General features: G+C 42.1%; 1 protein-coding gene across 1 annotated transcript; it reads left to right on the top strand.

Moving 5' to 3' along the window:
* Positions 1-2178: 2178 nt before the first annotated feature.
* Positions 2179-21502, top strand: FOXN1 (forkhead box N1). The gene is made up of 9 exons (XM_066201983.1): positions 2179-2263; positions 4485-4630; positions 5785-6291; positions 8401-8511; positions 13076-13203; positions 13999-14095; positions 18656-18863; positions 19596-20126; positions 21156-21502. Exons 2-9 carry the CDS (start codon positions 4511-4513, stop codon positions 21434-21436), a joined length of 1983 nt encoding a protein of 660 aa, XP_066058080.1. The 5' UTR covers positions 2179-2263; positions 4485-4510; the 3' UTR covers positions 21437-21502.
* The last annotated feature ends 442 nt before the right edge of the window (positions 21503-21944 follow it).

Here is a 21944-nt window from a genome sequence, read left to right on the forward strand (position 1 = left end):
TCCTCTGTTTTGAGGGAATTTCTGTGTGCTTGGAGAACAACCAGCACAGTGTGCCTACATCTTAAACACCACAGGTGGTTTTGGCCTTTCCATCCCAGAAAGGTGTCAGCAGAACTAGAAATCCTTCAGGAAAGGGCTACAGTATAATCTAAACTGTGGAATGGATTCAAAATGAGAAATTATTACATTTCATCTGGGAAAAAAAGTGGGAAAATAAGAAAAATGTCATAGTTCACAGTTCTCTGCAGGGACAGACATGACCCTCTGTCCTCACTGCTGGTGCCAGAAGTAAAAGATGAAGGATAAAACACCAGTAAAGAAGAAAAACTAAAATGCTGACGTAGGGATGGGAGCCTGGACCAAACACCACAGTGAAACACCACCTGTATATTTTCTGCAATGCAATGCAAAAAAATAATCCATGGTTCTGCCTCTAAAAATGTTGTGGGTTTGTTTTGTTTTTGTTTTTTTTCCCCATAAAATAGATTTGGGATAAATGCCTTTTGAGGGTTGATTTTTACAGAGAGTTGTAGTAGAGTTGTAGTTTTTTTATAAATGTATTTGTAGAGCAGACCAAAAACCTGCTGCAAACACTCTCCCCACCATCTCATCCATCTGGATGTTCCAGAGTTCCCAACTCCTGCTGGACAGCACACCTGGACATGGTGCCAATTAGTCCACCTGGTAGTCAGCCTTGCCTACAGGTAGCCCTTAATGAAGAAACCCTGATAATTCAGGAACGATTTAATTAAAAATGGCATCCTTCTCTTACAGGAATTCAGTGCTTTACCACTGAGCTGGCAGCAAACACATCCCATGTCACTGGATGCAGAAAGGGTCTCATAATTGCAAGATTTCTTCCCTCACCCTTGAGATTGTCACATTAACCCTATTTTTCTCTAAATATGCAAAAAGTCTTTCCAGAGGTAGGGAATTATGGGCAGCAATCACAGCTAACTGTGAGAGAATTGAGCTCAGAGCCCTTGAATAAGAAAGCAAAAATAGCGCAGTTAAATTAAACAAATTCGCTGGTGGGTTTAAATTCAGAAGGAAAGAAATTACAGTCCTTAGAAGCTCTGTAAAGTTACTCAAGTATCCTGTAATCAAGGTCCAATGCATCCTGTAAAGAGGAGCAAGGAGGAATTCATGTGGCCAAACCAGAGTTTAGTGCTGGGCTGTGCAGGTTTCAGCCCTGTTCCTGAAAGTGTCTCCTAAAAACAGGGCAAGCCTTAGTGACAGGAATGTCAGGGATCAACAGAGCAGTGACAGCTTTGATGAGCCAGCACAACCTCCAGTGTCAACCTGGCAGGAATAACCTTAGAAAAGTCTTGAATTCATTAAAAGCCTTTTAAAAAAACCTGATTGTTATTTAAAAATTCCTTTTCTGAACGTTTTCCGTAATTAATTATGTGTAGAGATATTCCTGTCTCCATGACAAGTGTTAGTCACAACATTCTGGGCACTTCCATGATGTTTGGCACACGACATCACTGACTGATGTGTGTTGGATTTTTAAATGTAAAAGGAAAAATGGGATTCTGAAACCTCCTTTGGCTCCTTTTTCATAAAGACTCGAGGGGCAATAAAAGATGCCAGAGGGTTATTTGGGAAACATCAGTGTGATGCGGAGAGGAAAAGGCTGATTGAGGGGTTTGGGCAGAGATGTGAGCAGGTCACACGAGCTGGTGTCCAACCAAGCTGAGGGAGCTGCCTACAGCAGGCACAGAGGATGGATTAGGAACATCCAAAAACACCTCCTGTGAAAAGCAGTCTCAGCCCCAGGGGCTGGAGAAGGGCACTCCCAGCAACATCCAGCGAGTTCAGGTGGCTCCAAGAGGCAGAGGAGACACAAACCCAAGGATTGTTCAAGCCGTGGATTTCTGCCACGGGGCTCAGTCATGCAGAGCTAATAGATCAGCTGCTGCTGCCTTGCTTACCCCAACACCCAGCTGGGGTTACAGCTTCTCACTGCTCTCTTATTTTAGAGGTAGTTATCTTATCACAGGAGCCTCGCATGGTCACGCAACATTTGCAGCAGCCAAAACGAGATGAAATGGTTCCAGCTGCAGCTGGGATAATCAGATACCTCTTTCCAAATCAAAGCATCATTGTTTGCTTTAGCACATCCTACATCCAGGGCAGCCCACAACTTCCTTAAGCTCTGTCTCCCAGGAACAGTTTGTTGCAAATGATTTATTGTAATCCTGATTATTGGCAACCTCTCCCCCTGGCTGTAATTTCTGTTCCTAAAGAAGATTTGTCAGTGAGTGATGTGATTTCTCTTTGCTAAAATCTGTGTTCACAATGCAAAGTGGTTTTGAGTTGGTTTTTGTTTTGGTTTGGGCTTTTTGTTGGGTTTATTTTTGTGGGGTTTGTTTGTTTGTTTTATGTTCCTTTAACAAAATGAAGTGTCTATAAGGAATATTTTAAAAAAGATTTCATTAACAGTGACAGCAAAGATTTTTCAGTTTAAAGTGATCTGCATGTGAGACACATCAGCGAGGGTGAAACTGCAAATGGCTTTTGGAGTGAGAAGTTTGGACTCCAAGAATAAAATGGAAATCAGAAGTACATGGCCAGAGGTTTTTGTCCAGGATGGGGAGAACCTGGAGCTGCAGTTCTTACTGAGCTGCTGGTGCCAGTGTGAAAACTGTAAACAGCACTGGGATTGTGGCCTTGGGATTTATGCCCATATAGGAGATTCTCCAAAACGGATTCTTCACAAAGGCATTCAATAAACATGAATGCAGATTATCAGCCCAACATTGTTTAAGGCTGCTTCTTATTTAACAGTAAAAAAAGAAAAACACAACCCTGTGGCTGCTTCTCATTTAATAAAAAGAAAACAGTTTCCCTACACAGGAGGAAATTTTTATAGTCTAAAGTGTGACTAAGACTCCTCCTTTCCTACCAAAATGGAATTCATCAACAGAACCTGGCAAAGGTCTCAGAGGGGAGGGACAAGAATGATTTGGTTTTCCTGCACCTTTTGTATTGACGGTCCAAACAACACCAATAAATTTACTTTGCTTTCAGAAAGGATTCGTGCAAATTCTCTCACAGTGCAGAAGCCACTAGGCAAGAACTGTGCCTGTGCAAAAGCTCTTAATAAAACTCTAATGCTCCAGACCACAAATGAGGCAGCAGGGCTGAAAAATTGCAGTATAAAAGAGAGGTCAGAGCCAGCTTTGTGTAACCTGAAGATAAGTGGGAAAGCAGCACGGGGAGGGCAGGGAGTGTGGAACACTTACAAATTACAAATAGACACTCACATATCTTCCCTAGCTGTCAGTTTTCCCACCTGCTTCTTTCAAGATGAGGAATCTCTCTCCTCATCAGCCTCCAGTTAAGCCACTGGGAGAAGAGCCTGTGCCTGAGACATTTGTGAACTTTATCTCACATCATTTTTTTTTTTCCTGATGCACTACTCCAGGTCTCCTGCTTGATTTCCAAGTCCCATTGTGCTCCATCCCCCCGGGCTATGCAGTCTTACTCATCATAAATACAGATTTCTCTTTGAACTATAAAGGCAAAAAAAGGTTTCCACGTTTTTAGGTGATACATCTTTGTTAAGCAAACCTAACAAAGCCCTTAGATATTTACCTAACAGCTATTTCAACACGTGGCAAAGACCTGGCAGATTAACTCTTGAATTAAAGTGGCTTTTTTTTCCCCTGATTTGTTCACCTGAAGTCGAAATTATGAGCACCAACACCTTTATGTATCTACCAACTTGGTGCATGACGTAAAAGGATGCATGTTCTACTTTTGTTTTACTCTAAGGTTACAGTGAACAAGGTAAAAAAAAAATCATGGTAGAAAACAAAACACCAGAAGATTAAATTTATTCCTTTTAATCCAAAGAACACCATCAGATATGGCTCCTATATCCCAAGATCAAAGATTGAGAACTTGAGAGGAGATCCAACTAACAAAAACAGGGATGGAATGATGAAGTCATTTGCATATCTCAGATTCATTTAAGTCATGCAAAACAGAACAGAAAGGCTGAAGGGATTGGGACTAATAAAAAACAGAAGTGAAAATATAAGTGTGTTGTAGCCATCAGTCTGAGTAATAATAGAAAAATATCCTCTTTTTTTTTTTAATATATTCCCTCTGAAAACAACTGGGGTGCGTTTATATCCCAAGCTCTCAATAAAGTGACATTGCTAAGTTTGCATAACCCCAAAACAACACATTTTCATTCATTTATCGTCCTATAGAAAACAAAGAAAATGTTTATTTTTATAAAAATTGTGTGGTGAACTCATAGAAACCCCGTACCACACCTTCGTTGGAATTGCATCTACAGAACATTTCTTTAAGAGATTTAAAAAAAAAAATCCACTGTATGAGGAATTCCTCAGGATGGCTCCAGCTGCATATCCAAGCCTGTCCAGCCCCCTGCCCCCAACAAGGGATTTGTTTCACAGTTCAAGTTTTTTAAAAGTGCTTGTTGTAATTTGATTTTGCCTTAACAGGATTTCTGTCTGACGTGGGTTTGGTGATGGTTTCGCTACTCCAGGACCAATCCAATATTAAATTTTCTCCTTCGGACACTCTGGAAAGGGACCAGCAGGACCTCATGAAGGCACAGGGGGATTCAATATCCCCAGTTCAGCAAAGTGTGAGTAAATAAACTGGCCCAGATCTGTTATCTTCCTTCAAAGTTCAGAATCAGCATTCAGCTCTCAGCTGTACTAAACCTACACAAACCTACTGGGGGCAAAGCAAATACTGGAAGTTTTATTCCTGAAGGGTAGAAACCTGAGTTATCCTGCTCAGCTAATCCTAAACTCCAGCTAAATGTTCTGTTCCGTTCCTTAAAATGACTGGAAAAGCTGTGCAGTGTTCCACTGCAGAGAGCACTGGGTTTATCCTGATTTCCTCTTGTGGGATTTGTCAAAATCCGACTCGGATTTGTAGAGGGAAGGAGGGAAGGGACCCGGGACATTCCATTTCCCCCCTCCCTGAACACAGCACCCTGCTCCTCACTGCTGGGTGTCTTCTCAAAGGCATCCCAGTAATTACCCATGCCTGATGGCAGGGAAATATGCATATTTGCAGTGCCAGGATCCAGACTCCAGCCCTGCTTCAGCCTTTTCTCCTCCAGATGAAAGAGCACTTCAGTAGCTGCTGTTTTCTCTCTGTGCACAAGGGAGGGGAGGAGATGAGACAGGAAGGTTGAAGTGTCTGCCCAGAGCCTGTCTTGTGTCTCCAAATGAGTGTGGCCACCCTAATGAAGGGCAATGATGTAACCAACAACAAACCTGGAGCCTGTAACACCACCAGGGGATGAGATCAAGCTGATTTGACTAAACTTGCAGGCGACAAGACTTGCACTTATCACATTCCTGTCATTTAATCTTTCATCGCTTGATCTTCCTCAGCTTTTCCCTGAAATTGTCAGACCAGAGTCAAGGTGCCCTGTTTTTCAAGGAGAGTTCAGTTTTCTGATGGAATCACAGAGTGGTTTGGGTTGGAAGGGACCCTAAAGATCATCCAGTTCCATGCCACTGACTACACCAGGCTGCTCAAAGCCCAATCCAACCTGGCCTTGCTTTTGTTTATTAACTGCTGAATAGTTTTGAATACCAAGCAACCAGAAAAGCCTTGAGATCTTTTTAGGCTTTTCTGCATGCATTTTTAATGTAATTAAAATACAAAATCTAAGTTTTGAAATGTATATAGATAACTAACTTAGGCAATGAAAATAATAAAATATTTGCTCAAACTTAAACGCTAACCTTTAAATAAATAAGTGTCAATATTCCACTGCAGGACAACCCCAGCTACAGCTGCCAACCCTTCGAGCCAGACACCAGGACAGAGAGGAGGAGCTCAGAATCCCCTCACAGCCCCAGCCCAGCTTCCCCAGGATCCCAGGACCAAATCCACGGGAGGTACCCTGCCAGCCAAGGACTCCCCTGTGGCAAGAACAAATTCAAGGCATCCTTCAGCACGGAAAAATTCCGGCGCTACAGCTACGAGGAAAACGCCGCCGGCAGCTACGACCGGTTCCTCAAGAGCAGCAGGAACCCCTTCCACCCTTACAAGAGGCAGATCAGCGAGGATGTTTTCCAGGAAGCACACCAGGCCCTGCCACCAGAAGCTTCTCCCTTCAAAAATCACAGGAGCATCGATGGCTTTGAGGGTCTGCCGGGATCTGCGGGTCCTGAGGAGCCGGAGGCGTTTCCCACCCACATCCCGAATATCTCCGCGGAGCAGCCGTGGTGCAGCAGCCTCCAGTACAGCACCACGGGGCAGGAGCATGGCTCTCAAGTCATGGTCAGTGGAGTTTTGTAGCTGTTTTCCCTGTTTTCAGTGTCAAAAAGGTGGTTTTGGGAGTATTTTTTTATTACGGTGTGGCTAGGTTGGTGTTTATGGTTCTGTCAAGCTCTACAGGCTGGAGCTCAGAGAAAGTGTATTTGGACACATCCAGGTTTGTTTGTCCAATATTTTCTATTGGACAAATAGTCCTTATTTTCTAAAATTTCTAAACATTCTAAATTTCTAAATACTCTCTTTTTTCTGGTCTTTCCCTCAAACAATCCTCAGAAAGATGCACAAGGACAAATGATTTTCCATTAGATGGGGCACACAAATCCTAAATATCCAAATGCTCTCTGACAACAGGAGTTGCCATCAGCTGGTGTTTTCAAGAGACGAAAGTTCACAAAATGGTGTTTTCAAGCATGAGGATGTGGAGCAGATTTGGTCCAACAGCTCAGCTCACCTGCACTTTTCTCAGCACAAATAGAAGAGAAACTCCAAGACACCAGTGCCACCAAAAATAAATATCAGCTCTGTTTATATGTGCAGCGTCAAGTTACCTGAGCTAATTTCAGTACTAGATAGAGGCAACTGCCTGTTTAGGGCAGCAGAGATCCCTGAAAAGCAAATTAAATTACCCTCCAGTACCTCCACAGTATCTCTGCTGTGATCCAAGGCTGTGAAGTGTATGTTGATCATCTACTGCAGCCAAAAAGAACAACTCCACCTGCCAGAGGAGGGCCCTGAGCTGGTTCTGAATGGCTGGGAGAGGAAGAATTCATGGCCACCAAATGAAAGAGGAGTTAAAAAAAAATAAAAAAAATCTTAATTGGATTAAGACCAGAGAATGGAGAGATGTTGTCAGGGAACATACCTGGGGATTGAAGCCATCCAGGTTAAGGAGGAAATTGATCTAAATCTCTTATTTCCTGGATAAACACTCATCTAGGTCAGAGGAGTTCAGGGCAAAACCTATGAGCAGCTGATGAATAGAAAAATTCCCATTGTGTTCCCAAATCCCTGGGCTGCAGGATGTGCAGGATGCAGAGGCAGCCCTGCAGGAGCCCTGTACAAGCAGGTGTAGCTGCTCCCTGTTGGTGTCTCCCCTGGTTCTGCCAGCACCCAACTTCCCACTTTTAAATCACTTCCATGCTGCTGGAAAGTTGGGATTTCTGAAAATCTTCATCTGGTGGTCAGCAAAATAACATGGATGTTTATTAGTAGTGGATGTCAAACCAAGTCTAATTTGTGCTTCTAATAATATACCACAAAAATACTGAATATTTTAAATATTTATTAGATATATTACATGCATGATATGTAAAATATAGATAATATAGGAAACAATATGTGTATATGTATGTATTTATTAATGGTTTTTAGACAGACTAAAATGCCATAAAAGCACGTTTTTTGAAGCAGAAGGATAAGTGCTATTGGATTCTTGAAAAAACAAGATTCTCACTGGATTCCTCCATTTTTACTTCTTCCCTACATCTCGGTTGAACCCAGTAGTCAGCTCAGTGTGATTTTTCTCTGCCGCCTCTTTCCTGTTCATCACAGACCTCATCCTCCAGTTAACGCCAAAAATTCCAGAGGCAGCTGGAGGCACTGCCAGCCTGCAAGATAAAATCAGGGAGAATGAAAAAAGAGGGAGACACTTGTGCACACTCCGGGGTGAAAGCTGGAGTGTGTGGTTTGTGTGTGCAGGGAGAAAAAAAAAAATATAAACAGAGCCTGACATTTTCTGAACTGCTCTTTTCATGGAACGTGGCCCGGGATTTCCTTTCTCTGAAGTTGTAATTGTGGAAATGCGGGGATTGGTTGATGTCTTCATGAAATCATGGAGTGGTTTGGGTTGGAAGGGACCTTAAAGATTATCCAACACCTTCCACTCTCCCAGGGTGCTCCAAGCCCCATCCAACCTGGCCTTGGACAGTTCCAGGGATGGATCATCCCCAGATCTGCACCATTAAAACATAAACCAACCTCTATTAACCCTTCCTAAAACAAAATTAAGCCCCAAAAAGTCAATTTAACAAAGGCAAATCCAGACAGTGACTAACAGAATTATCCCCTTTTAAATTAAGCTTTTTAATAACTCCTTCCTTGAATGTTTTCCAGCAGGATTCAGACATGAAGCTCAGGACATCCCCCCTGGAAGGGCAGCCTGGTTTGTATTGCTACCAGCCCCAGGTGCAGCAGATGTATTGCCCCTCACACCCTTTCCATCAGGTCAGTACAACTGGTGCACCGAAATCCCTGGATTTTTAACACTCAAATGGTACCGTAACTGTTGTAATAATAATTTTTAAAGGGTTTCAAAATACCTTTAAATTTCTGGGTTTGCAGGGACATGTTTATATGTCTGTATTCTGTTTATGAGAATAAGATTGAAGAAGAACCACAGCTAAATAGGTTTTAAGATGGGCATTAAGAAAAAGAAGAAAAAAAAAACAACCTAAACTTGTGGAAATGGAATCTTGGTACTGCATATTTTTATTTTCACCATTGCACTTGAGAAAATTTGCTTTGAAGCCAGATAAATTACTAGCATAACTCTTGATATTTCAGGATTTTAATTAACTTTGCTTTAACTTCAGAAAAAAAAAACCCTAAATAGATGTGATCGTTAAAACTCAGACCAAACACAGAAAAATATTTTAAAGTAAAATTGGAGCTGCAAAATGATGTTCACTTTCCTTTTGTTTTGATGGCACACACATCTCTTTTGAAACCTTCTGCCTCTTACATCATCCTCAGAAAAAGATTATTCAGCTGAAGCATAATTGACAATAATGCTGATGATGCAGGAGAATGTGCAAGATTAGGGTTGTTCTTCTGTAATGTAACTTTGTCATTGACACTTGAAATAATTCCCTTCAGATGTAAATGGTGCTGCTGTTCAATGCTTTGAAAATTTCCTCTTTTAGGCTCTTTTATTTTTATTTATTATTACCTGCAAGGCATAAAATTTTCAGTGAGATCTTCAGGATAAAAATACGCAGATTTCAAACAAGCAAAGAAAAAAAAAGTTTGAGGTGAAATTAAGGCGAGAAGGATTTTTCAGGTTTTTAGGTAGAAATCCATGTACAAGAGCAGCACAACTCCAAAACATTCAACCATTAGAACTGAATTAACTGAAACTTAAAGGAAACTCAAAAATATGTGGAGATAAAAGCTCACACCTGAGTTCTGCCTCCTTTGATCCCAGGGCCTGATGACAGATTTTGTCCCATCAGCTGCCCCATCTCGCTCAGCTGCCTCGTGGAGTATAAAAATGTGACTGACAGAGCAGAGATTTAAAACTGGGCAAAGAAAACCAAACCCAGGTTCCTATGTGACATCTCACTGTTAATTCATGTGGTGTTACTGAGTCATGGAAACACTCATCACTCCTGGCTTTTTGTTTTACTTATCACCCTGATTTTCCACCAGCCAGAGTTTTCTGAGCCTTATTTTCCCCTGACACGTGGCAAAAAGGCAACAGTCTTTAAATTCTTATCAACACTGCCAGAATTCATTTACTTGTGTTGTTTTCTTTAACCCTAAAACCCAGTGGAAGTGATAAAAGGTAAAAAAACCCGTAAAAATAGATATAGATATAGATAAACATATACTAAAAGGAAAGGTGATATTGCACTACCATCCTAGCTTACAGATCCATTCTTGTTATTTTAGAAGAAAATGGTCCCAAAATGGTGCCAAAAAAAGGCTCTGCAGCAAATATAAACTGTTGAGGATATGTCACAGCTCCATATATGTCACTCACTATAAAAATGCCATTTCTGTGTGCAGAAACCCCAGGTAGCTTGTGAATTCATGGAACATTCTTCATTTTTTTTCTCCATTCTGCAGCAGGCACATTTCTCCTGTCCCTGCTGATTTGATACCAGTGCTGTTTCTGTACTGGTCACATTCCAAAAAACCCTTCAGATTTAAAGCTCCTGGGAGCTGCCAGGCAAGATCCAACAGGCACCAAGAGGAAAATCCTCCATCCACCTGCAGGCTGGCACTGGGACAAATCTCTGAAGTGCAGCAGGTTTCTGTCAGACTTTTCAATACCTGTGCTTGGTGTTAATATAGAAAAAGTCTGGCAATGTGTTCTACTGCTCAGGAATATAAAATAAAATAAAATAAAATAAAATAAAATAAAATAAAATAAAATAAAATAAAATAAAATAAAATAAAATAAAATAAAATAAAATAAAATAAAATAAAATAAAATAAAATAAAATGTTACCCCTGTGCCATAATCACAGGCTGGAAAATGAAAAAGAACAGGGGATGCAGCTGAGGAGAAGTGGAATAACCTCTTCTGCATGGAGCAACCCCATCATTAATGCTTTACATTTCCAGCTGGAATGGGGCAGTGCAAGTTAAATCACTCCAAGGAAGTTCCACTCCAGAGAACGGGCCCTGGAGTGAAGGATGTTCAAACTGAGCCTCAGTTTTTCATTAGAGGGATGAGAGGCATTCAGCCCCACCATTAATTTTGTCCAGATGATAAAACAGCCTCACCTTCCCCTTTGCTGGACACAACAGAAGTGGTGACTCAGAAGAAAAAATGAGTTCTTATTGACCCGAATGAAGCAGCAGACAGTGGCTGGAGTCACTCACCCACCCACCATAAAACACCTTTCATGCCATGGGAGACTGTAAAACCAGCTCCAGCCTGTCATTCCAGCCCATTCCCCTTCCCTCAGAAAGAACTAATGAAACCAATAAAACAGAAATAATCCCTAAAACGCCCAAGTCTGGCCTTTCATGATGACATCAAAACCAGCCCTTAGTGTTGTTTCCTTTCAAAGAGCCACTAAAACCAATAAAAATCAGAATTATTGTAGGAATTGCCCAGTTTTCTAATCTTGGGGGAAAACCTGCACCCAGTGCACAAGGCAGGGAGCACCACACTGCACACAAAAATTAGTTCTCGGCTGCTCTGGAGACTCTTAATTGTGCCCAATATTTAGTTTAACAGGGCAGGACACGATTAATTATGTACATTTCATTTCTTTCACCACGCAAACAACTGAGTCCATTCAGTCTGGGTTTCTGCATTCCATTTCAGGCAGCTCAGTGCTAGAAAAATAAAAGCAAACAGGCAAGAAAAACTCCAGCAGCCAGCATAAAATTATAGAGAAAATGACATCAATTATTCAGAGTACAGAAGAAATAAATAAACTGTGAATATTTTGCTGTTTGAAGGGAACCAAGAGCAAAGGCAACCAAAGCTATTGATCCAAAAAAATAAAGCAATTACAATTAGAAACTAAGGAGGTGTCCAAGGGATTTTTCCCACTGAGTCTTGAGAGCTACATTAAAATTTTTCAGAGGAACCACACAAACCTCAGGGCACAGGACTGCTGGAGCTGAGCAGTCGAACACCAGGACAGGCCTCAGCAACCTTTGAGTACCAGGGAAGGCATCCAGGTAGATTTTTTTTTTTTTTATAACATGTGACAGGACTTCTTATTTTGGCCATGCCCTCACCCCTGGCACATGGAAAGATTTCATCTGGAAGTGGCAGAAATTCCTCTCGTGCAGGGCTCCCAGAGAGCCAGCTGATTTTATCTTACCTAAACTGGATTGTGTTCCTTTGCTCTTGACTGTCCCTTTCCAGCAGGTTTAGACTGTAATTTGAGAAAGAAAAACGTGGAATGTTCAGAAAAGAACAAGACCAAGTGCTGTGTTAAAAAATTGAGAACAAATCTATGGAAACTCTGGTGCAGTCCAGGCTGTCTGTGAGGATCATCTCCAGTCTTTCACCTGGTTTTTTATCCTGGTGATCCCATCACTTCAGTTTGTCTTGGGACAGGCTTAGGGATCTCCTGAAGGGATAGGTCAGCATTCCTCAGGGGACTTTGTGGCTGGTCCCAGGGGAAGGGCAAGAATGGCATAAATATTGTCTGATTCTAGGGGCCCTGGCTATTCTTTTTAGCTTTCTAATAGAGAAAATGGAGTGGGAAAGTCACTTGAGGTGGTAGTTAACAGCACATGAACTCCTGGCCCTGTGGAGAACTCTTTTCCTTGGAATTGACTCAGGGAACAGACAGGGAGCAGCACCAGACAGGCAATGGGAAACCACCTCAAAAATGTCTCCTGTGCTGCTCTCCTGACCCCTGGAATGACATCACTGACTTATTCCATAATAATACATTCATCCTAAATATATTCTGGTGCATCCATTAAAGTTCTTTTTGTTGTTGTTTGTTGGTTTTCTCCCTGCCTTGCACGGTAACAGCGATTTTAACAGAGATTTTGGGATGCTGTTCCCTCAGGAGCAGATATTATATGCTTTCAATTTTTGCCTTTCTGTACCCTCTCCACACAAAGAAAAAAAAAGCAACAACAACAACAAAAAAATTAGCACAAAAACCCAAATAAGGCTCAGGCAGAACTTTCCTGTTTCTTCTGACATTTTTAGCAGCTTTACTTCCTCAGCTGGCTTTTTTAGGGTGAACAATGAAGTGGGTTTGTTCTGGTGGTTTGGGGTTTTAATGCCAATTAAATGACATCATTCATTATTCGGGTGCATGTTCAGGGGAGGCTGAGCAGGCTGAAATACTTCAGAAGAGATGGCTGGGGGGAGATAAGCTTTAGGTCTATAAAATTAAGAATTATCTGGGAGCAATTAATAGGACACAGCTCCTCACACAGATTTTCACATAGCAGGCTATAAAGAAGAAAATACTTTTTTTTTTTCCCCGTACAGTATCCTCAGAAATAATGCTGTTATTAGGGGGATATTTTTGGGAGCTTGTTGCTAAAGCAAATAACATCTCTGCTGTCCCCTCAGTACCCCTCAGGAGGCAGCTACCCCGTGACTTACATCGCTTCCTCGCACTACCCCTACCAAAGGATTGCTCCTCAAAGCAGCCAAGAATCTCAGCAGCCTCTGTTTCCCAAACCCATCTACTCCTACAGGTAACACAATCTTTCTCCAAGCCCTCACCTTACAGGAAATACCCCGTTTACTCCTGGCCTCTTTCCAGCATCGTTTGCACCAACACGTTCGCTCTTATTTGTCTTGTTCCCGGGGTGTTCTGTCCTGTCCCTAAGGATCACAAAACGTCCCAGGCTCTGGGGCCAGCCAAGGCACAGAGAAATCGAGTGTTGTAAAGCAGGGGAACAGTCTTGATCACTCCCCAAACAGAAAAAAAAAAAGGGAGATGTTTCTCTAATGCAACGTTTTAGGTGTTGCAAATTTCATCAGCACGAGACTGGTCCTGCTTAGTTGTCTATTCCAGCACCTGGATTAAAACTGGTTTACTCCCCAGTTACTGGAGCAAGGAAATGCCTAGAAAACAAATCAGCTGTGGAAATGACCGCATGGGTTTAGCCCCCAAAGTAGATCAGACAATTAAATTTTAATTATCCCTCTGTCACTCTCAGTTTCATTCTCTTTGTGCCCTTCACCAGTTTAAGGATTCAAACAAAACCTTCAATAACTACACACCAGCAGGATTTGAAGGTCTTGATTCTACTTTCTATATGATTTAATTTTAAACCCAGGTTGGATCTTCTAGATGAGCTGTAGGAGATTGATAAGGAGTTAAGGAGATTGTTGAAAACAACTGAGTGGAAACATAAAATCATCTTTGTATTTGTGCTATGGCAGCAAAAGTTGGAGTAACTACACACAGTGTGAAAAACGATCTATTTTTGGTTATGAGGAATCAGGCAGAAGAGGCTAACATGCTTTTCTTTCTCTCCCTAAAGCATCCTGATCTTCATGGCTCTCAAAAACAGCAAGACAGGGAGTTTGCCAGTCAGTGAGATTTACAATTTCATGACGGAACACTTCCCTTACTTTAAGGTGAGTTCCACAGGGCTGGGAAGGGGAATCTCCCTCTAAGCTTACCTGTCAGCAGAGGGAATAAGGGATGGGGTTCCAGCTATGAAATGGGATCATTTCCTGGGAGATTAATACAAATCGATTACACACTCCATACTCTCATGTAGTGTACAAGCACAAGCTACCCAGCATTTTGCACCTCATCAGAAATGTGAAATGTGGGAATATTTAACTCAAAGAGATATTAGGAACTGTTCCAGCTGTGAGCTTGGGTGTACAACAGTGACCATTCCTCACCAGCAGCCCATAAAAAGGGCAAATAATTTTAAAAACACCTTCACTGCTTCCTCTCAGATCTCACATACAGGCAGAACTGGTCTTGTAGCTTCCTCTGCCACCACCAGCACCTCCAGACTGGTGTGGAAGCAGAAGATTCCAGGTGATCTCACTCCATCCTGGAGCTGGGATATTCGTCTTGGGCAACAGCATCCAGTGCCTGCCCTGTACAAAGAAAAGTGCAGTGTGTGATAATGGCACTAAGCTCATAATTACATGGTGAGCTGGGGAGGGAAAGGGTGGATGGTTTGCAGCAGCACTACTGAAATTCGGATCCCTGCTGTGAGGGAATGGTTCCTCACACTTGGAATGCCAGTGGAAAATGCTCAATCAGCACAGGGATCCAAAGGCAGGAGGATTAGTTAAGATTTTTTTTTTTTTAAAGAGCTGTAATGGAATCATCAAGCGCTGCTCCTCTCAGAGCTCTATTTCTGCTGATTCTTTAAAAGCACCTCACTGAAGTCCACAGTGGGTGACCTCAGCTGTGAGCAAGGCCCAAAAACCAAAATAAGGCCAGTGAGTCTGTCCTGTTTCCTATTGCAAGTAGCCCTGCAGCAATCAAGGCAAATTCAAAACAGCCACAGCAAGGCAGCTCAAACATTTATAATAAAGGAACACTGACAATAACAAAAAATGAATGTTCCAGTACAATTTTGCAGTGGGTTTGGACAACGAGCACACACCAAAAAAGAAGAAGATTGAATATGTCAGTAATCAGAGAAAAATACACATTATCACAGAGGAAGAACTGTCAGGATCCATCACTTCTGTACTCCCAGATTTCCTCCCAGAGGAATCCCTGACTACTCCATCATTTGTTGCAAGCAAGAGAAGGCAGAAAGAAATAAAGGAATCTACCATTAAAAATCCCAGGAGAATTCACAGGAAAATAGCAAGAGTTTCAAGGCAGAGAGGAGGGAATATTATTAATAATTTTTACAGGCATGCACAGGTTTATCCATCAGATCAAACTGAAATTAATTCTCTGTTGCCTTACAGCACAATTGATCATAAAATTAATCAGCAGCTTTAAACCAAATGCTGCTGTTGCCAGCGTGGGCAGAAACTCTTGGACTCAGAACTGTGGCTGTGCCAGATGTCACCGTCCTAGTGCTTCCTGGTTTTTCAGAACCTCATATCCTCTTTTAAAATTCATTTAAAAACTGATGAGAATGAAGTTACTGCTGTAGGAGGAGAATAGTGCATGGGGTACTACCCAAACATTCCCTGTTTTGTAGCAGCTTTATTTTGCATTTTACTTACAAATGTATTTGACTGTAACATCCTTCACCAGGGGAGAATGAGCAATCAGATGTTACATTTACAGTCATCAATCCCTGTCTGCCTCTGGTCTTTACAGCAGAGAATTACCAATATATGGCAAAAATAAATATCCTCTATCCTCCCTGCTTTTGGAGAGTCTTCAGCAAAATAAAATCAGATAAAAATCAGCAAAGAACTTTTTACTGCTGCTACCAGAGCTCACTGAAAAAGCAGAATACAACAGGGAGAGGGGAGGCAGTTTAGGCTGGGGAGAAAAAGAGTGCAAGAGCGCACAGAGCCTTGCTGGGAGACATGGGATGATACAAGCCGAGTCAAATTAACTGGGATTTGCTGCCACAGCAAATTTAGTTTCTATGATGCAACAATCTCATTTCTAGTTGAAACAGAGCAATCCAACTCCTACGTCCTTTAAAAAAAAAAAATCTACGCAGCTAAAGTTGAATTAGCCTTTGATGTACCTCTCCCTTCTCTTGAGACCTAGATTTAAAGAGAAAGGGTTTTGCAAGATCACTGAACTCTTTAAACTTCAAGAGCTGGTCAGGATCAGTGGGGCTGGACAATAATTTTCTTTTTCTCTTTTGGTAGTGATTAGTGAGTGTAACAGAAAGCTTTCATCTTTTTAATTGGAGTCATTGCCAGTGGGCCGAGAGGGCAGGAAGGTCTGTGGTGGGATGGAGGTGCTGTAGATGTGGCACCTGGGGACACGGATTGGTGGTGGCCTTGGTTGGACTCAGTGACCTCAGAGGGCTTTTCCCACCTCAGTGGTTCTGGGATTCCCCAGCTGATTTTGTGATTCTGCACGTCCATCCCCACTGTGCTGAACACAGCGATGGCCAAAATCAGCCACAGCAAGATTACCCACGAGCAACCCCAGCCGCCAAAGTTTGCTCATTTAACACTCACATCTCTGCTTTAAAAACTGGTGGTTTTTTTCACTTAACACACTGAATGTGTCAAGCCCTGCCTGGGCAAATGAATTCTCACAGCTCAGCAATCCCAAGTTTAATGCAAGAAACTGCTCAGCTCCCGGCTGCAGCCTCCAAAATCAATCCCTGTGCTTTTTGCTTGTACAGTTTCTAAAACCATCTCCTCATTTACACCCCCACACGCTCTGAAAACCTCTGAGAAGCTCGTGCCGCTCCCATCTGAGCAGAAACACCAATTATCCTGTCTAGGTACACACAGGGGGGTGTGGAGCCTGTGTGCAGGGGAAGAAACAAGAATATTCTTCCAGGTCAGCTTGTTCAGTAGCTAAATACACAATTTACCTGGGAGGAACAGTTTTATTCAGTTTTAGAACTACCAGAAAGTTACGTGAAAGTTATCTGCAAGGGAGAAAAAAAACGATTTGTCATGTTCAGTATGACTTTTCAGTATGAAAAGGTTTTAAAGGTTTGGGGTTTCTTCCCTTCTCTTCTCTTCCCTTCTCTTCTCTTCTCTTCTCTTCTCTTCTCTTCTCTTCTCTTCTCTTCTCTTCTCTTCTCTTCTCTTCTCTTCTCTTCTCTTCTCTTCTCTTCTCTTCTCTTCTCTTCTCTCTCTTCTCTTCCTCTCTTCTCCTCTTCTTCCTATTACAATTTGTGTTGTCTCACCCATGAGACAGAATAGTGAAATACTGACATCAGGTGGGCCAAAATGGAAGAAACTGTGCTGCTCTGAAGGGAAAATACTTTCTCTTTTAATAAATAATATGTATTTAATTCCACACCTATTTATTTTTAATGAAGAAAGTGAGTATTAAATCTGACCCTCAGCTCGTCAATAAGGCTTTTAATGCCTTAATCCACACAATAGCTCTTTACAAGCTGCAAAATAACAGGTTTTACATTCCTTGTAAAAGCATGTACAAAAAAATTAAATCCTGATAAAATAATTTCATCAAAGCATGTTCAGAATTCACAGTCTGCCTTGTGAAAACCAAAATGGACTCAGATCCATTTGTAAAAGGTGGTCTTAGAGGAAGTCTGCTGGACTAGGCAACAATTAAAGAAATTATCAAAATTCTGGCTCTCTATGAGGGAAGGATCCTATTAATAAAAAGGAAAAATGGGGAAAAAAAAACCCTAATGAACTTAAGAGGGAAATCCTAATTTCTAACATTTTTAAAAAGACTGTGGCAACCCACGTTTTTTTCTCATGCTCTCTGTTCAATAATTCCCTGCTTGATAGAACAGTTTTGATGACAAATATTTGCATCCATGAATGTGAATCAAAAGCCACGGACAACTTCCCCACATTTCAGAGTGCTGTTTCACTTCTTGCAATTCTTATGAGGAATTGAAAAGAAAATAGGGATTTTTTTTTTGGCAAACAAGAAAAGACTCATGATCCAGTTTAAAGAACCCCCCCAGCTGCTACTGCTGAGTTAAAAATAAATACAAAGCACAGAGAGAGATGAGTGATCAGCTGTGGAAACCTGTATCTCATCTGGAGGGTTTGTGATTAAACCATTTGGTTATGTAATTGGCCAGCACACAAAGTTACACCTACAGTAGCATGAGAAATCCCTTTGAAGTCTGCCTGGACACTGAATTTGAGCTCAGGTAGCACATAGTACTTTAAAAAGGAGTTGGAAATATTTCTAGGTATTCCAAAATAGATTCTGGTAGATTTCTTGTTAGTTCTAGAACACGAATTTTTACACACTTGATTCTTGTGATGTGCAAATTCACTCACAAAGATCCAGCAGGTCTCTGACAACCTTTCTGCTTAGAAGATCAGTTACTATTTTATCTGATCCCTCTCTTCCCACACAACATGACTGTAACATTTTTGTGGCTTCCCTCTAACGTACAAGTTTCTCACTGCAGAAGGTACAAACTTAAACAGCATTTCTTGTAACCTCACCAGTCAAAACAGAGTTATATATATATATAGAGAGAGAGACACACATACATTTTTAATTTTGGGTTTGTTTTTTTTATAGCTTGAAGTTCTGTTCTTACATTGGGTTTGTTTCTCCAGACAGCTCCAGATGGCTGGAAGAATTCCGTGCGCCACAACTTATCTTTGAACAAGTGCTTTGAGAAAGTGGAGAACAAGTCGGGGAATTCTTCTCGGAAGGGCTGCTTGTGGGCTCTGAATCCAGCCAAGATTGACAAGATGCAGGAGGAGCTTCAGAAATGGAAGAGGAAAGATCCAGTTGCTGTGAGGAAGAGTATGGCAAAGCCAGGTCAGTCATTTGTCGGTGTTTCAGTTCTCAAGCAGCTCCCCCCAGAAGTTTTGTTTTTCACCAAGATCCATGAGAGAATTTAAACATGATTTAGGAAAGCATGTAAGGATTTTTCCTGGTTGACAAAACAAGTGAAAAATATTGAAAGCAGAATTAAGGTAGACCTAGTTTTGTAGATGTTTCCAGATAAGCACAGAGAAGCTTCACCAAGAAAATATTCTCTCTTGACGTCTCACTAAGCTTTAAGATAAAAGGCTGGGTTGGATGGGGATTGGAGCAACCTGCAGCAGTGGGAGGTGGCCCTGTCCATGGCAGGGGGGTGGAATGAGATGATCTTCAACATCCCTTCCAATCCAAACCACTCTGTGATAAAAAGAACCCTGAAATAAGGAATATGGCTGTTGATTGATATTCATGGATGCAAATAATTGTCATCATAACTGCTTATGTCAAGCAGAGAATTATTGAACAGAGAGCATGAGAAATAAATGTGGGTTTCCACAAATAAAACCTGAGATTAACTGCTAAGTATCCAACCTTTAAGCCTAAAAGTAGAATTTATTATATACTCACTTGGCAAGGATAATTGAAAAGAAAACATTTCAGGCTTTGGAGTTTTAACCTATCAGAATTAGTACTTCCGTTTGCCATTTCTTGAACACCACCACAATTCCTGCCGCAAGCTATCCAGGGACAAGTCAGCCACGGGCTTTCTTTCCCCTTGTTTTCCAGAAGAACTTGACACCCTGATAGGCGACAAGAGCGAGAAGCTGCGGTCCTCCCTGCTGTCCTGCAGCCCGACGGGCGCTGCAGCTGCGTCCCTCTCCAGGCAGATGGCAGCGCAATCCCATTCCTTGTGCGAGCCCCCGCTCTCCTCCGGGATCCCGCAGGGATTACACGGCATCCACGCCTCGGCAGCTCTGCACGCCAAGAGCCCCCTGCCCGCTTTGCTGGGCGGGCAGCAGCAGCCCGGCTGTTACACATCCCCCCAGGGCTTCCCCCAAATCCCCACCGCGCTGATGCAGCACACGCCGGACCCTCAGAGCCTGTTCTCTGCTGGGGAGGCTCAAAGCCAGCTCCGGACTCAGCCCAGCATCCCTCAGGATTCCCCAGTGCCGGCTCAGAGCCCCCCGAGCTGCGGGATGAAGATGCTGCCCGAGCATTCCCCGGCCAGGACGGTGCAGGACACGCTGCTGCAGGAGGGAGACCTCAGCAATGACATCGATGCTCTTAATCCGTCCCTCACTGATTTTGATCTCCAAGGTAGGTGGTTGAGGTGTTTTTGTTTTGGACAGTAGGGTTTGTTACATCCCATCCCATCCCATCCCATCCCATCCCATCCCATCCCATCCCATCCCATCCCATCCCATCCCATCCCATCCTCCGCAAGATCCATTTCTGACCCTTTTTTTTTACTTCTTTTTACAAACCCCACCTTCCTGGGTTACATTTTATATAAACGCCATGCCATTTTGGCTTAAATCTTTAAAAAGTTTCCCAAGGACGCTACGAATTTGCATCGATGAATGTAAAAACCATTCCTGCTCCCACCTGGCCACTATTGCTGGTACTAAATACTGCAATACAGTATTTAGAATGTGTTCTTTAAATTCAGACTTATTTTCAGCTGAAAGCTACTCAAGCACAACTATTTAGTGCCATTCTTACAAGAGAATTGTCGAGTGGAAGGCACCAAGAGAAATAAATTTGATTGGATTAACATGTTAACATTCTTCTTGCTCAATATTGATTCCACATCTCTGCTAAAAAGGATGCTCTTTCCCTCTTCCCAAGGCAGTAATAGGATCTACACCCCAAACAGTTCTATTTTCTGAGGTGTCTTCTTATGTTCTTCCTAAAATATACATATAGAATATATATATACACATTTCTAGCAGAATTTTAGAATTTTCTTAAATTAACACTGTTTTCTCCCAGATTTAAATTTATGTAGACAGACAAACAATAACCATCTAAACAACCTCTTCCCTTCCTCAGTCCCATGAGATTAGAATCACCTACACACAAATGTTTAACAACCAACATCTCCAGCAACACAATGATGGAAATAAAGCAAATATGAAGAAGCAGACGGAGAGAAAAATACAAAGAAAGCTGAATCAATCTGTTAATCCCAAGAGTTTAGGATCGCCTACACAGAAATGTTTAACAACCAATATCCCCTGCAACGCAATGATGGAAATAAAGCAAATATGAAGAAACAGGCGGAGAGAAAAACGCAAAGCTGAATCAATCTGTTGATTAATGGGGGTTTTTTGTTTGTTTTTGTAGGGAATCTTTGGGAGGAGCTGAAAGACGACAGCCTGGCCGTGGATCCCCTTGTCCTCATTTCATCATCGCCGATGCCCTCGCAGTGTTTTCCCTCGCAGTGCCAGCTGGAGAGCGGCGGCAGCAGCAGCGTCCCCATCCCGGCTGGAGGCGCGCACGGGAGCGCGCACGGGAGCGCGCCGGAGCTGCAGCTCACCACGCTCTACTCCGCCTTCATGGAGCTGGACACGGTGTCCCCTTCCTACCTGAGCAGCCCCGGATCCAAACCCATCGCCTTAATGTGAACCACACCGCAAAAACCCAGTCCTAACCATCACACACTGCCCTGGCTGGGTGATGTCAGTGTCCGTGGGAATGAGAATTTTATCTTCTTTTTTTTTTTTTTTTTTTTTTTTTTTTCTCCCAGAAGTCACCCGCAGGATATGTAGCTTTACTATGATGATTTTCTACAGACAGATATTAAAGAAATAAATATTATTTAAAGATAATATGGTTAACAGCTGAACTTGTCAACACCATTTTATCAAGCCACTCATCTTCTTCATCTTTCAGAAATAAGAGGAGAACAAACTCTTGACCTTCTTTTTTCCTTTTCTTTTTTTTTTTTCTTTAACAAAAGCTGCTTGCAAATGAACACAGAACTCACAGCAGACAACAATTTAACTTATTTCTTGGAGCCATTGGTGGCAACAACATCCACCACTCAAAATATAAAATCTACCTATTAAAACATTTATAGTCCCCTTGAAAGAAGTTCTGGGTTTTGGTAAACGTGGACTGAAAATTCTGCAA

Source organism: Chamaea fasciata, unplaced genomic scaffold (assembly GCF_029207755.1).
Source record: "Chamaea fasciata isolate MVZ Bird 193981 ecotype frontalis unplaced genomic scaffold, bChaFas1.0.hap1 SCAF_21, whole genome shotgun sequence".
In the NCBI taxonomy this organism is placed as follows: domain Eukaryota; kingdom Metazoa; phylum Chordata; class Aves; order Passeriformes; family Sylviidae; genus Chamaea; species Chamaea fasciata.